General features: G+C 39.2%; 1 protein-coding gene across 4 annotated transcripts in view; it reads left to right on the top strand.

Annotated features, from left to right (window-relative positions):
- The window catches only part of APAF1 (apoptotic peptidase activating factor 1), a 90,288-nt gene that overhangs the window by 3,808 nt on the left and 69,993 nt on the right, over window positions 1-16,487 (top strand). For all 4 annotated transcript variants that reach the window (XM_004742935.3, XM_004742933.3, XM_004742932.3 and 1 more), the window contains exons 4-5: window positions 132-324; window positions 967-1,164. In XM_004742935.3, coding sequence (XP_004742992.1) covers window positions 132-324; window positions 967-1,164 — 391 coding nt within the window. The remainder of the gene's footprint in view (window positions 1-131; window positions 325-966; window positions 1,165-16,487) is intronic.

The following is a 16,487-nucleotide window of genomic DNA, read 5'->3' as shown; positions in this document are numbered from 1 at the left end:
AAATGTATGACATAATTATTTGAGTTTAAAATATTTTCTTACATTTATTTCAGAACTTGCACTGTTCTCCACTAGTTTATGTTACCAACATATTCTTTGTAGTATGCTAAACTACTTCTTTATTTTTTTAGCCCACTCAACAGCAGCGAGCAGCTCTGTTAATTAAAATGATACTTAAAAAAGATAATTATTCCTACATATCATTCTACAATGCTCTAATACATGAAGGGTATAAAGATCTTGCTGCCCTTCTTCAAAGTGGGATTCCTGTCATCTCTTCTTCCAGTGGTGGCAAAGATTCAGTTGGTGGCATAACTTCATATGGTTTGTATCCGTGATTTCTTCTATTACATTACTATCACAGTGACTGCATTGCTACAGTTTGTCTTACTGTAAATGAAGTCTGTTGAAGAGACACATTATGATTAGTTCACTGAAAATGCATGTGAAAAAAACTATAGTTCTGTTTTCCAATTCAGGTTTTTCTTTGCACCCATGTTAACTGCACATTTTTCTTTGTGCCCAGTGAGCTGTCTACTGGGCACTTTTAGATATTAAAAAGACAGTTTTTAGGCCTTTAAGCTCTTCTCCAATTCTGTGTGTATTGAGTTCATGCATAGGAAAGAATAAGAATGTTTAGAAATCGTGTTCTTGAAAAAAATTCCACATTTCCTTTACACCGTCCTTTCTAGTCTTCAGTATGAGAAAAAGAGATTGGGTAGTCAGAGAGGAATAGGTTGTGTAAGGGCAGATATAGATGGAGCTTTGCATTGTCCGTCATTTTGAGAAATATATGTTTTTGTTCTGCTAAATAAGAATGTTAAGGTTAGTATGCTAGCCACGTTTTCTTCTCTTGGGAGTTTTGAGGATAAAGGCTCAACCTTGCTTTCTTTTGGTTTTATGGTATAACTTGAGTAACCATTTCAGAGTTCTATTCATTCATACTTGTTTCGTTTTGGATTTCAGTGAAGACAGTCCTATGTGAAGGTGGAGTGCCACAGAGACCGGTGGTTTTTGTTACCAGGAAGAAGCTGGTGAATGCAATTCAGCAGAACCTGCTCAAACTGAATGGTGAACCAGGATGGGTCGTCATATATGGAATGGCAGGTTGTGGGAAATCTGTTTTAGCTGCAGAATCTGTTCGAGATCATTTTTTCTTAGATGGTAAGTTTGTTTACCATGTGTTGGTGTCTGAAGAGAGATTCTTTAGGCATGATACTAGTTTCCTATTGCTGCTGTAACAAATTGCCAAAAATTTGGGGGCGTAAAACAACACGAATTTATTATTGGACAGTTCTGAAAGTCAGAAGTCTGAAGTAGTTCTTACTGGGCTAAAGTAAGGGTGTCAGCAGGGCTGAGTTCTTTTGGAGGCTCTAGGGAAAATCCTTTTCCTTGTGTTCTCCAGCTTCTAGAGGTGCCTGCATTCCTGGACTTACGGTTCCTTCTTTCATTTTCAAGCCAGTGGTATATAATAGTGTCTTCAGATCTTTTTCTCTCTTTCTGATCTTTACTTTTGTCATCAAATCTCTTTCTCTGACTCTCACCTTTTGCCTCTCTCTTCTAGGATCCCTTGGATGATCCAGGATAATCTCATCCCAAATCCTTAATTTAATTGCATCTGCAAAGTCCTTTTTGTCATGTAAGGTGACATAATTACAAGTTCTGTGGATTAGGATGTGAACATCTTCCGGGGGCTGTTAATCTGCCTACCCCAGGCATGATTAAATTTGGAATTTATTTTGTACCTGTCACAAGGAGGCTTGGCTAACCAGGCTAATAAATTCATATATTATCAGATGGTACTTATTATCACTGGGTTGAAGCTAGTTCCCTTGTATCTTAGTAATTGGAGGGTATTGTAGAGTTGAAAAGGATCTTCAAAGGTTGTCTAGCTTATATTCCTTCTTTTCAGGAAGTACTGGACTTAACACTCTCCAGTTAGTTGAGTGCTGTAGAGAAAGGTTTTTGGAAACCCAGTTCCATTAATGATTCTCCTAGTGAGTGATTCTCCCATGTATTTGGCATCGTGTATTAAAATACTAATTCCAGGAGCGCCTGGGTGGCTCAGTGGGTTAGAGCCTCTGCCTTTGGCTCAGGTCATGATCCCAGGGTCCTGGGATCAAGCCCCGCATCCGGCTCTCTGCTCAGCGTGAGCCTGCTTCCTCCTCTGTCTCTCTGTCCATTTGCAATCTCTGTCTATCAAATAAATAAATAAAATCTTAAAAAAATATACTAATTCCATTTCTGTAATTAGTTTTTTCAGTTGCTTATCTTTAAAAATAAAAATCTTTAGTAACTTGTCTACCTTATGTGTAATCCCCAAGAAAAAGAAGAAAATGGGAGTTGACTATGGCATCTGACGGGTTTTTGAGGATAAACATTTATTTGTTTATTTATTTATTTAGTAATCTCTACACTCAGTATAGGGCTCAGACTGACAACCCCAAGATCAAGAGTCTCATGCTCTACAGATTGAGCCAGCCAGGTGCTCCTGCTGATAGGCTTACAGATTCGTTCGACATCTAATGACTCTTTTTCTGCTTCAGGTATTCATGTATTCATTAAATGTTTGAGAGACTATTGTGGAGCTTGACAAAAAAAGAAGGCCCAGTCTGTGCATCTAAGAAATTTGTTCATAGTCAAGTAGGAGATACCAGCGGCACCTGGGTGACTCAGTTAGTCAAGCATTTGCCTTTAGCTCAGATCATAATGCTAGGATCCTGGGATCGTCTCACAGCAGGCTCTTGCTCAGCATGGAGCCTGCTTTTCCCTCTGCTCCTACCTCTGCTTGTGCTTGTTCTCTCTCTCTCTCTCTCTCTCTGGCAAATAAATAAAATTAAAAAAAAGTTAAAACAACAAAAAACTCCCTGGAAAGGGCATGCTTCATTTAAAAAAAAAAAGGAGAGACAAATATGTAAACAGATTATATGTGATAAATTGAACAGTAGAAACAAGTATATGGTACAATTATAGCAAAGGAAGAAAAAAAATTCTCTCTCATGGGGAAGAGGATGGACAGGACAGGCTTCCTGAATGACATGACATTTTAACTGGAGTTTGGAGGAAAGATAGAAGTTTGCCAAGTGGACTAGGTAGGGATGGGAGAGTAGGGAAGGTGGGAAGGTACTGGGTAGTCACTGGAATAGGAAAGGGCATACTGTGTAGAAGAGCATTTAGGACATCTGGCAGGTGACCTTAGTGAATCTGTTGGGTTCCCAGGGTATTCACTGGGAATAGTTACACGCCTTCATCAGTCTTTGGTTGCCTCTATTCATTAGTGACTTCAAGGAGTATTTAAAGATTGGTCCTGACTTCTAGTTGTTAATAACTTTTTTCTTTACAATATAGAACAGGCAGTAAAGAGAGTTTATGATGAGATGACAAAATGTTGGAATAAATCATAAGCCTCTAAGAGGTTTAGAAGGATGGAGATTAGGGCACATCTGTTGGACTCACCTGGGCTTTAGTTTGTACTTCACAGCCCTTAGCGCTATTGATCATACTTTGGTCAGAAATATACCCACTTTCCCCTTTGTCATTAGGTTTTGTGCAAGTCATGCAAGTCTTAGGGCTAAGGATTTATTTGAAGGCTTACTCATTCACTCACTCATTTATTCTACTACAAAGTTGATCACCAAGGGTGTTTCAGGATAAAGACGATTAAGTTCTTTTAGTGTGAAAAAATGGATGTTCCTTTTAGTATTATGAATTTCCTTTTAAAAATTGTAGCACACTGGGGCACCTGGGTGGTTTGGTGGGTTGGGCCTCTGCCTTTGCCCCGGGTCGTGATGTCAGGGTCCTGGGATCAAGCCCCACATCGGGCTCCCTGCTCAGCGGGGAGCCTGCTTCCCTCTTTCTCTCTGCCTGCCTCTCTGCCTACTTGTGATCTCTCTCTGTCAAATAAATAAAATCTTAAAAAAAAAAAATTGTAGCACACTAATTTAAAGATTAAAAGTGTGCCCCTCAATCAGTTTAAATAACTCTAGATTATTAGGGTGAGTTTTCAGTTTTGGGGGTTAAAATGACCAACGACTTATGGAATAATTCCCCAGGAGTCATATTATATACATTGTGGTCTCAGAATAGATTTTATTTATTTGACAGAGAGAGATCACAAGTAGGCAGAGAGGCAGGCAGAGAGAGAGGGGGAAGCAGTCTCCCTGCCGAGCAGAGAGCCTGATGTGGGGCTTGATCCGAGGACTTTGAGACCATGACCTGAGGTGAAGGCAGAGGCTTTAACCCACTGAGCCACTCAGGCGCCCCTCAGAATAGATTTTTAACCACTTTGTTTTGAGAAGATAGCAGTTGTCCAGTACATAGTGTGCTTAATATCACTCATATACTTCTATGATATCTTACATATGGAGCATTGAGTTAAACATTCCTTAGTTTACACCCAGTATGGTATTGGGTCTGTATAAGCCTTAGTTTCTTCTTGTTTTTATTTCCTTTTAAAAATTTCCCATCCTTATTTTCCTTTCCTTCTTCTAAGGAAAAACATACTTTTCCATTGTGTCTACTCTATACAACTACAGCACTATTTCATTTCTGACAGTAGATGTGTAGGTTTTCCACACATCCGATAACTTTAAGACTGGTTGGATGTCCTATAATTTAATTCAATTCTGACACTATGTGCATGGAGATAGTGGCAGAGTCCACAGGTTAAGGGCCCTTCTGCCCCCCTCCCCTTCAGATAACCAATCACAAGTCCAGGTTGGTTTTTTAAAAAAATTAATTAATTTATTTGATGGGGGAGAGAGAGAGATCACAAGCAGGCAGAGAGGCAGGCAGAGAGAGGGGGGAAGCAGGCTCAGAGAGCCCGATGCGGGGCTCAATCCCAGGACCCTGAGATCATGACCTGAGCCGAAGGCAGAGGCTTAACCCACCCAGGTGCCCTAGCAAGTTCAGGTTGTTACATGTGCATCTGACCAAATGGCTATAGACTGGAGATTCCCTTTCCTTGGATTTGATTGATTTGCTAGAGCAGCTTTCTCAGGAAAGCATTTCACTTATGACATTACTGGTTTATTATAAAAGGCTATAACTCAGGAACAGCCAGGTGGAAGAGATGCAGAAAGCAAAGTAAATGGGAAGAGGTGCAGAGCTTCCATGCCCTCTCTAGTGTACCATTCTCTCCACACTTTCGGTCCGGAGGCTCTCTGTTTCCTGGTTTTGGGAGGCTTCATTACAAAGACACAACTGATTAAATTATTGGCCATTGGTGATTGAGTTCAGTTTCTATCCTCTCTTCCCTCCGCAGAGGTCTGAGAGATGTGGGGTGTGGTGCTGAAAGTTCCAACCTGGCAATGGTCCCCATCCTTAGCTTATAACAAGTCTTTCCAAAAATAACTTCATTAACAAGCTCAGGTGTGGTTGAAAGGGGCTTGTTACATGAATAGTTTCACTTTTATAGCTCCACAACTACTTCAGGAACTGGGAACAAAACTAAATATAAAAGGTGCCCCTATGGCTCTTATTTAAGAAATTACAAGGGTTTTATATCTGTGTGCCAAACAGTGATGACCAAATATATTGACCACAATATCACATCTCCCCATAGGTGCTCCTTCCAATTTTTTGTTTTTAAATTTTTTAAAAAATATTTTATTTATTTATTTGATAGAGAGAGCACAGCCAGAGGGAGGAACAGACTCTCCACTGACTAGGGAGCCCAATGTAGGACTTGGTCCCAGGACCCTGGGATCATAACCCAAGGTGAAGGCAGACGCTTAACCAACTGAGGCACACAGGCACCCCCTTCCAGTATGTTTAATGTATGTTCTTCATAAGCACATGTGTATTATATGTTTTCTTGTAAAATGTTTGTTGTTTGTAGGCAGATATTGTAAATTTGCCTAATTGTTATAGTGTTAATTATTTTCTTCTATTTCCTATCTCTTTTGATGCTGTTTTTAAGAGTTATCCTTCCTGGCTGTATATCTTACTTGTTACACCTGATTGCTGCCCTATGTGGGATGCATCCAGCATGTTTTATTATTCATTCCCCTTAGCTAATAGGTACGTAGATTGTCTCCAACTCTTTGCTGTCCTAGTAAAGCGGGGTTGAACTTCTACAGAAGTGAGAATTTTTTGAGTTTATGTATCTAGAAGCAGAATCACTAAATTGTAGAAAATGCTAATATCAAATCTGATTGCTCTCTAGTCTGTACATTCCCACCAGTAGAGTAGGAGGCCTCCTATGTCCTCATTTCCTTATCTAGCTTTATAATTTTCCTCATCTAGCTTTATATTTTTTGCCAGGCCAAAAAATTTGCATTTCTCTGTTAACTTGAGTTTGACTATTTTTTCATAAGCTTTTTAGCTTTTTGAGTTTCCTTTTTTAATAAGTTTTGTTTGTATCATTTGTCTGTTTTTCCATTGAGATTTCTATCTTTTTTTCATTGCTTTCTAGGAGTTTCTTTTATATTCTAGATATTAGGCCTTGTTGGTTTTAGACTATATAAATATTTTTATTTATCTGTATTAACTTTATCCTGAATGTCTTTAACAAGTTTTAATTCCAATTTGGTTAAATTAACAAATTTTGGTGTCTTTTAATTTGTGCTTCTTGAACTTTGCTTAAGTAGTCCTTACCATTCATATTTAGTTCATTAATGTTTTTGGAATCTGCTTTAATGTATCTACTAGTTCAAGAGTAGATACTTTTGCTTTTTTTTTTTTTTAAAAAGAGATGTGGGGCCCGATCCCAGGACCCTGGGATCATGACTTGAGCCAAAGGCAGACACTTAAGAGACTTAGCCACCCAGGTGCCCCAGATGCTGTTAGATTTTTAATTACTACTAGGAAAAGTCACATGTGAAATTGAGATGGGGTTAATTTTTCTCTGATTAAAGGCAGTTTTTCTGTGAATAAGTTTCTTTGAATGAATTACAGGTATAAGCCTCATTCAAGGCTAAATTGCTCCCTCTTGTGCCCATAGTCAAGATGTTTACATTCTTTCTGAAATGTGGAATTAATACTTAAGCATTTAACTATCATATTGTGACAGTAGGAGATTTGCAAATCAGTTGGTCATTTGATCTCTATCTTTCTTTGTAAAGCTAACAGTGTTTTATTTTTCTTGCATAGTTTTCTTTTCTCCCCCCCTTTTTAAAGATTTTATTTATTTATCTGACAGAGATCACAGGTAGGCAGAGAGGCAGGCAGAGAGAGAGGGGGAAGCAGGCTCCCCGCTGAGCAGAGAACCTGATGTGGGGTTTGATCCCAGGACCTTGGGATCATGACCTGAGCTGAAGGCAGAGGTTTTAATCCACTGAGCCACCCAGGTGCCCCTTCTTTTTTTTTTTTTTTTTTAAAGTAAACTCTTCCCCAAAGTGGGGCTTGAACTCAAGACCCTGAGATCAAGAGTCACATGCTCTACTGACGAAGCCAGCCAGGCACTCCTTGCGTAGGTTTCTAAGGCCCTAATTTTTTAGTCTTAAATTTAGGAGAAAAAGACTTTTTTTTTTTTTTTTGCTTTTGAACATACTGTGTTTTATTATTTTTTTTTTAAATTTTGTTTTTAGTTGACTTAAAGTTGACATACAATGTTACATTAGTTTTAGGTATACAACAAAGTGATTTGAGAACTCTGCTGTGTTACCCTGTACACTCCACAACTATAGCTAGCATCTGTTACCATGCAGTACTATTATAGTACCATTCTCTATATTCCCTATGCTGTACCTTTCATCCCCTGGACTTACTCATTCCATAACCAAAGTCTGTACTTCCCACTCCCCATTGCCCATTTTGCCCCTTCCCCCTCATTCCCCACATTTTAGCAACCATCCGTTTGTTCTCTGTATTTATGGGTCTGTTTCTGCCTTTTTTTTTTTTGCTTATATGTTTTTAGATTCTACATTTAAGTGAAATCATATGGTATTTGTTTTTAAGAGAAAGACCTTTGGTCTAGGTAATAGGTACATAAATTTAAATCTGAAGAATTTACTAGTTTGGTACATCAGGTTCTTTCTTTCCCTTGTCTTTAACTCTGGGATGATTTGCAAGATATCTGTCTGTCTGTATATGTCTGTCTATCTCCATGCCCAGCATGGAGCCCAATCAAGACCTGAGCTGAGATCACGAGTTGGACACTTAACCAACTGAGTTACCCATGTGCCCTGATTTTTAAGAAATTTTAAATAGAATAGACATGTTTAAAAAACCCAAAACTTTAGGAGCAACAGGTAGTTTAAAATTTCTTTTAAATATCACAAAAGGAGGGGAGCCTTGTAGGCTCAGTCTTTAGACCATGCAACTTCTAAACTTGGGGTTGTAATTTCAAGCCCCACATTGGGTGTAGAAATTACCTAAAAATAAAATCTTGAAAAATTTTACAAAATGTAGTATTTTCATTTAGAAAGAAGTAAAAATTCTTTGCACCTGCTTTCTTCCTTTTTTCCTAAATTCTAAATCCTTCAGCAGACATAATCATGGTTAACAGTTTAGAGTAATTTTTCCAAGGTTTTTTTTTTAAGATTTTATTTATTTATCTGACAGAGACACACCGAGAGAGGGAACACAGGCAGAGGGAGTGGGAGAGGGAGAAGCAGGCCTCCCACGGAGCAAGGAGCCTGATGTGGGGCTCGATCCCAGAACCCTGGAATCATGACCTGAGCCGAAGGCAGACGCTTAATGACTGAGCCACCCAGGCGCCTCTCCAAGCTTTTTTCTGGTGCATTTACAAACCTCTGCACACACACAACACTAAGGGAAACCTCAGGGATTTACTATTTCATAAATGTTGACTTACACAGAAGGAAGTCTAATGGAGCTTTCAGAAGCTTTCAGTGGTAATCAAACCATGCTTCATAGCACTATCTTTACCTTAGTTCTTGCGGAGTTCTCTGTTTTCTGGTAATTTGTTTTTTTTTTAGATTCTCATGCAGTTTGTGTTCAGTACATTGTCGATTCTGATCTAGGTTTCCTCCTCTCATTCCCAAGCTTTTCTTTCTAACCTAGATTTCCTCCTCTGTGATCAGGGAACTCCCCTATCTTATCAGTCTGTTCTTGGATCATTTATCTCCTTTCCTTATCTGAAATTGGACAGTTCTTAGAGGCTACCCTGTTCTCGGTAGTTGTTCTCCAGGGTGTGGCAACTTTTTTTCCTTTACATCTCACCTATTTCAGAACCAGGAAATGGGTAGATGTTCTCCTTGCTTTTCTCTTGCCTCATCTAGACGGTTAATACTCCCTTCTCTAGCTAAAGTCTGTCCTTTGCGATTGATTTCTCTGATCTTTCCCAGTTAATGGTATTGCTCTCATTCATTGATATTGAAGTTTGTAGTTATAAATTTAAGTTCTTCTCATGTGGACACTCATAGTAAGATATTCATATTTATATGGATGAATCATCCAAAACCTTGGCCTCTCAGTTTCTTTCTTTTTTTAAATTAACATATAATGTATAATTTGTTTCAGGGGTACAGGTCTGTGATTCAGCAGTCTTACACAATTCACAGCGCTCACCATAGCATATACCTTCCCCAGTGTCCATAGCCCAGCCACTGCAACCCTCCCAGCCGCCTACACACCAGCAACCCTCTGTTTCTTGAGCTTAAGAGTCTCTTATAGCTTGTTTTCCTCTCTGGTTTTGTCCTATTTCATTTTTTCCTCTCTTCCCTCATGGTCCTCTGCCTTGTTTCTTAAATTCCACATATTAGCAAGATCATATGATAATTGTTTTTCTCTGATTGACTTATTTCGCTTAGCATAATAGCCTCTAGTTGTATCCATGTCACTGTCATTTCTGCAAATGACATGTCACTTGTCATTTGCAGAAATGGCAAGTTTTCATTTTTTGATGACTGCATAATATTCCATTTTATATATATACACCACATCTTTATCCATTCATCTGCCAATGGACGTCTAGGCTCTGTCCATAGTTTGGCTATTGTGGACATTGCTGCTGTATACATTGGGGTGCATATGCCCCTTCAGATCACTACATTTGTCTCTTTGGGGTATATACCCAGTAGTGAGATTGCTGGGTCATAGAAAAGCTGTTTCCAACTTTCTGAGGACTCTTCATACTGTTTTCCAGAGTGGCTGCACCAGCTTGCATTCCCACCAACAGTGTAGGAGGGTTTCCCCTTTCTCCACATCCTCACCAGCATCTGTCATTTCCTGACCTGTTAATTTTAGCCATTCTGACTGTATGAGGTGGAGTCTCATTGTGATTTTGATTTGTATTTCCCTGATGCCAGGTGATGTCGAGCACTTTCTCATGTGTCTGTTGGCCATCTGGATGTCTTCTTTGCAGAAATGTCTGTTCATGTCTTCTGCTCATTTCTTGATTGGATTATTTGTTCCTTGGGTGTTGAGTTTGGTAAGTTTTTTATAGATTTTGGATACTAGCCCTTTATCTGATATATCATTTACAAATGTCTTCTCCCATTCTGTCAGTTGTCTTTTGGTTTTGTTAACTGTTTCCTTTGCTGTGCAAAAGCTTTTGATCTTGATGAAATCCCAATAGTTCATTTTTGCCCTTGCTTCCCTTTCCTTTGGTGATTTCCCTAGGAAGAAGTTGTTGCAGCTGAGGTCAAAGAGGTTGCTGCCTGTATTCTCCTCAAGGATTTTGATGGAGTCCTGTCTCTCATTGAGGTCTTTCATCCATTTTGAGTCTATTTTTGTGTGTGGTGTAAGGAAATGGTCCAGTTTCATTCTTTTGCATGTGGCTGTCCAATTTTCCCAACACCATTTGTTGAAGAGACTTTTTTCCATTGGACATTCTTTCCTGCTTTGTGAAAGATTAGTTGACCATAGAGTTGAGTGTCAATTTCTGGGCTCTGTGTTCTGTTGCATTGATCTTAGCGTCTGTTTTTGTGCCAGTACCATGCTGTCTTGATGATTATAGCTTTGTAATAGAGCTTGAAGTCTGGAATTGTGATGCCACCAGCTTTGCTTTTCTTTTTCAACTTTCCTTTGGCTTTTTCAAGTCTTTCCTGGTTCCATACAAATTTTAGGATTATTTTTTCCATTTCTGTGAAAAAAAGTAGATGGTATGTTGGTAGGGATTACATTAAATGTGTAGATCACTCTAAGTAGCATAAACATTTTCACAGTATTTTTTTTTATAATCCTTAAGCATGAAACATTTTTCCATTTCTTTGTGTGTTCCTCAGTTTCTTTATGAGTATTCTGTAGTTTTCTGAGTACAGATTCTTTTTCTCTTTGGTTAGATTTATTCCTAGGTATCTTAAAGTTTTGAATGCAGTTGTAAATGGGATTGAGTCCTTAATTTCTCTTTCTTCTGTCTTGGTGGTGTATAGAAATGCAACAGAACGGATTTCTGTTCATTGATTTTTTTTTTTTAAGAATTTTTAAGGATTTTATTTATTTATTTGACAGAGGGAGAGAGAGATCACAAGCAGGCAGAGAGGCAGGCAGAGAGAGAGGGGGAAGCAGGCTCCCTGCCGAGCAGAGAGCCCGAGGTGGGGCTTGATCCCAGGACCCTGAGATCATGACCTGAGCCGAAGGCAGAGGCTTAACCACTGATCCACCCAGGTGCCACTGTTCATTGATTTTATATCCTGACACTTTACTGAATTCTTTTATGAATTCTGCCAGTTTTGGGGTAGAGTCTTTGGGTTTTCCACATAAATTATCCTATCATCTGCAAAGAGTGAGAGTTTGACTTCTTTGCCAATTCGGATGCCTTTTTTTTTTTTTTTAATGAGAGAGAGAGCACGAGCAGGGGGAGGGTCAGAGGGAGAAGCAGACTCCCTACCGAGCAGGGAGGCTGATGTGGGATTCAATCTTGGGACTCCAGAATCATGACCTGAGCCGAAGGCAGTCGCTTAACCAACTGAGCCACCCAGGCGCCCTCGGATGCCTTTTATTTCTTTTTGTTGTCTGATTGCTGAAGCTAGGACTTCCAGTACTATGTTGAATAGCAGTGGTGATAGTGGACATCCTGCTGTGTTCCTGACTTTAGGGGGAAAGCTCTCAGTTTTTCCCCATTACAAATGATATTTGCTGTGGGTTTTTCATAGATTGCTTTTATGATATTGAGGTATGTACCTTTTTTCCCTACACTCTGAAGAGTTTTAATCAAGAAAATATGCTGTACTTTGTCAAATGCTTTTTTTGCATCTATTGAGAGGATCATATGGCTCTTGTCCTTTTTTTGATTAATGTATCACATGGATTGATTTGCAGATGTTGGACCACTCTTGCAGCCCGGGAATAAATTCCAGTTGGTCTGGTGAATAACCCTTTTAATGTACTGTTGGATCCTATTGGCTAGTATTTTGATGTGAATTTTCAAATCCATGTTCATCAGGGATATTGGTCTGTAATTCTCCTTTTTCATGGGGTCTTTGTCTGATTTTGGGATCAGGGTAATGCTGGCCTCATAAAATGAGTTTGGAAGTTTTCCTTCCATTTCTGTTTTTTGGAACAGTTTTGGAACAATAGGTATTAATTCTTTAAATGTTTGGTAGAATTCCCCTGGGAAGCCATCTGGCCCTAGGCTCTTGTTGATTGGGAGATCTTTGATTGCTACTTCAATTTCGTTGCTGGTTATGGGTCTGTTCAAGTTTTCCGCTTCTTCCTGGTTCAGTTTTGGTAGTTTATATGTCTCTAGGAATGCATCCATTTCTTCCAGATTGTCTGATTTGTTGACATACGGTTGCTCATAGTATGTTCTTATAATTGTTTGTATTTCTTTAGTGTTAGTTGTGATCTGTCCTCTTTTATTCATGATTTTATTAATTTTGGTCTGTTCTCTTTTCCTTTTGATAAGTCTGGTCAGGGGTTTATCAATCTTATTAATTCTTTCAAAGAACCAGCTCCTAGTTTTCTTGATTTGTTCTGCTGTTCTTTTGGTTTCTATTTCCTTGATTTCTGTTCTGATCTTTATTATTTCTCTTCTGCTGTGTTTAGGCTTTCTTTGCTGTTCTTTCTCCAGCTCCTTTAGGTGTAGGGTTAGGTTGTGTATTTGAGACCTTTCTTTTCTCTTGAGGAAGGCTTGTATTGCTATATACTTTTCTCTTTTGGACCTCCTTTGCTGCATCCCAAAGGTTTTGAACAGTTGTGTTTTTATTTTCATTTGTTTTCATTAATTTTTAAACTCTTCTTGGGGCGCCTGGGTGGCTCAGTGGGTTAAAGCCTCTGCCTTCAGCTCAGGTCATGATGCCAGGGTCCTGGGATTGAGCCCCACATCAGGCTCTTTGCTTGTCAGGGAGCCTGCTTATTCTCTTTGCCTGCCTCTCTGCCTACTTATGGTCTCTGTCTGTCAAATAAATAAATAAAATCTTTAAAAAAAATAAAATTCTTCTTTAATTTCCCAGTTGACCCATTCATTCTTTAGTAGTATGTTCTTTAGTGTCCATGTATTTGAGTTCTTTCCAGCTTATGTGATTGAGTTCTAGTTTCATTGTGGTCCGAAAATATGTAGGGAATGATTCCAGTCTTTTGGTACTGGTTGACACTTGATTTATGACCCAGGATGTGATGTATTCTGGAAAATGTTCCATGTGTTGTAAAGAAGACTGTGTATTCTGTTGCTTTGGGATGGATGTTCTGAAAATATCTGTGAAGTCCATCTGGTCCAGTGTGTCATTTAAAGCCTTTATTTCCTTGTTGGCCTTTTGCTTAGAAGATCTGTCCTTTTCAGTGAGGGGGTGTTAAAATCCCCTACTATTACTGTTTATTGTCAATGTGTTTCTTTGATTTTATTATTAATTGGCTTATATAGTTGGCTGCTCCCATGTTAGGGGCATAAATATTTACAATTATTAGATCTTCTTATTGGATAGATCCTTTAAGTATAATATGGTGTCCTCCTTCATCTTATTATAGTCTTTGGTTTAAAATCTAATTTTTCTGATGTAAAGATTGTCACCCCAGCTTTCTTTTGATGTCCATTAGCATGGTAAATGGTTTTTCCACCTCCTCACTTTAAATCTGGAGGTGTGTTTGGGTAAAAAATGAGTCTCTTGTGACAGCATATTGTTGGGTCTTGTTTTTTTTTTAATCTACTCTGATACCCTGTGTCTTTTGTTTGGGGCATTTATCCCATTTACCTTCAGGGTAATTATTGAAATATATGAATTTAGTGCCACTGAATTGCCTGTTAGGTGACTTACTATATATTGTCTCTATTCCTTCCTGGTCTGTGTTACTTCTAGGCTCTCTCTTTGCTTAGAGGACCCCTTTCAGTATTTCTTGTAGGACTGGTTTGGCAATTGCAAATTCCTATGGTTTCTGTTTGTTCTGGAAGCTGTTTATCTCTCCTTCTGTTTTCAGTGACAGCCTAGCTCAATATAATATTCTTGGCTACATGTTTTTCTCCTTTAGTACCCTGAATATATCATGACTGTTTTTTCTGGCCTTCCAGATCTCTGTGTATAGGTCTACTGGCAGTGTAATGTTTATGCCATTGTAGGTTTGAGACCTCTTGTCCTGAGCTGAGATTTTAAAGTTTTACTGTTAGATGTCAGGGTGTTATCATATTTTTACTGATTTTGAGGGGAGTTCTCTGTGCCTCTTGGATTTTGATGTCTGTTTATTTTCCCAAATTAGGGAAATTCTCTGCTGTAATTTGCTCCAATATACCTGCCCCCCCCCCCTTCTTCTTCTGGGATCCCAATTATTCTAATATTGTTTTGCTTCATGGTATCACTTACCTCTTTAATTCTCCCCTCATGATTCAATAGTTGTTTATCTCTCTTTTTCTCAGCTTTTTTATTCTCTATCATTTGGTCTTCTATATCACTAATTCTCTCTTATGTGTCATTATCCTGTCAGTTAGAGTCTCCATTTTTGACTACATCTCATTTCATTGATAGCCTTTTTGATTTCGATTTGGTTAGATTTTATTTCTCTAGAAAGGGATTTTCTATGCTTTTTTTTTTACATCCAGCTAGTATCTTTACAATTGTCATTCTGAACTCTAGTTCCAACATCTTACTAATGTCCATGTTGATTAGTCCCCTGGCAATCAGTACTGCCTCCTTTTTTTTTTTTTGAGGTGACTTTTTCTGTTTTGTCATTTTGTCTGGAGAAGAACAGATGAACAAAAAACCAAAGTGCTACAGAAAAATGACCCCAGAAAAATATACACTAAACAAATCAGAAAAAATGGGTGGGGGGTGAGGGCAGAGGGAAAAAAAAGAAGACTGTGATTAGGCTGGTGAATAGAATAGAGCCACACACTAGATTTTAGGTGTAAAAATGAAAATTAAAAAAGATTTTTAAAAAGGAATTGATGAAGTGATAAGTTGGTTGAAAAAAGAAAGAAACATTAAAAAAAAAATGGAAGAATATGATCAGGCAGGTGAATACAACAAAGCCATACACTAGATTTAGGGTATATTTTGGTCTGTTAGAAGAATCTGCATCCTGAAATTTTAAAGAAGGAAAATATATGCATATAAAAATTAAGGGTAAATGCAATGAAGGGATAGAGTATGACTGTAAAATAATAATTAAAATAGATTTTTAAGAAGGGATTGATGAGAAGTTGGTTGAAAAAGGAAAGAAGTATAATTCTGACATGTCTTCTCCTGAGGTAGAATTGCACCACCCTTGCCAGGAGCTAGGTAAGTAATCTGCTTGGGTTTGCTTTTGGTAGCTTTCATTCCCTGAAAGCTTTCTGTACAGCTTTGGGGGGTGAGAATGAAAATGGCGGCCTCCCAATCCCTGGCCCTGGGGAAGCCAAGAGCTCAGGGCCCTGCTCCTCGGTGCATCCCCAGAGAAAAGCAGTCAGTCTCTCCTGTCTCCCTAGTCTCTAGTTGCATTCTGTGCTCACCTGGCCTATGACCAAGTATTTCTGTCTGAGGCACATGACCCCGTTTGGAGTCTCCAAACCCAGCAGATTCCTGTGGTGCACCCCCATGCCGCTCCTCATTGGGGAGAAAGTCTCCCTCAGATCTGCCACTTGTAGGGTCCCTGCCGGAAGAGCAGTGGTCCAACTGTGCCAGGAATCACGGATTATGGCAACCTGAACTGAGAGCCTGCTCCTCGGCTCTGTCTTTGCAGTCAGCTTCCCTGCTCTGATACCTGGGAGCTCTGCCGTACTCAGGTACCCTCAGTCTTTCTGTGACCCTGAGAGTCCTGACAGTGTTCCAGTGAGGCACCCCCACCCCCACCGCCCGTGGCCTCTGCGTAGCCACTGGAGTGACGTCTCTCACTGGAACAGACTTCTGAAACTTCTGATTTTGTGCTCCTCTATCACTTGCTGGGAGCCAGCTGACAGAGGCTCCCTCCCCAGCAGTTTATCTTTCCGTATATTGCCTTAGATTGACTTCTCTGCATGTCCAAACTTCCAGAAAGTAGCAGTTTTTCTGTTCATAGAGTTGCTGCTATTCTTTTCTTCAGTCTCCTGTTGAGTTCACAAGTGTTCAGAATAGTCTGATAACTGTCTAGCTGAATTCCTGGGACTGGAGGAAATTTAGGTCTCCTACTCCTCTGCCATCTTGGAGCCCATCCCTGGCTTCTCGATTTCTTGATGTCTTTATCTGCGGTAATCATTT

The sequence above is a fragment of the Mustela putorius genome, unplaced genomic scaffold (genome assembly GCF_011764305.1).
Source record: "Mustela putorius furo isolate JIRA1106 unplaced genomic scaffold, ASM1176430v1.1 tig00000788_pilon_pilon_pilon, whole genome shotgun sequence".
Classification (NCBI taxonomy): Eukaryota; Metazoa; Chordata; class Mammalia; order Carnivora; family Mustelidae; genus Mustela; species Mustela putorius.
Note: the sequence above shows the minus strand (reverse complement) of the source record. Positions and strands in the feature narration are given on the sequence as shown.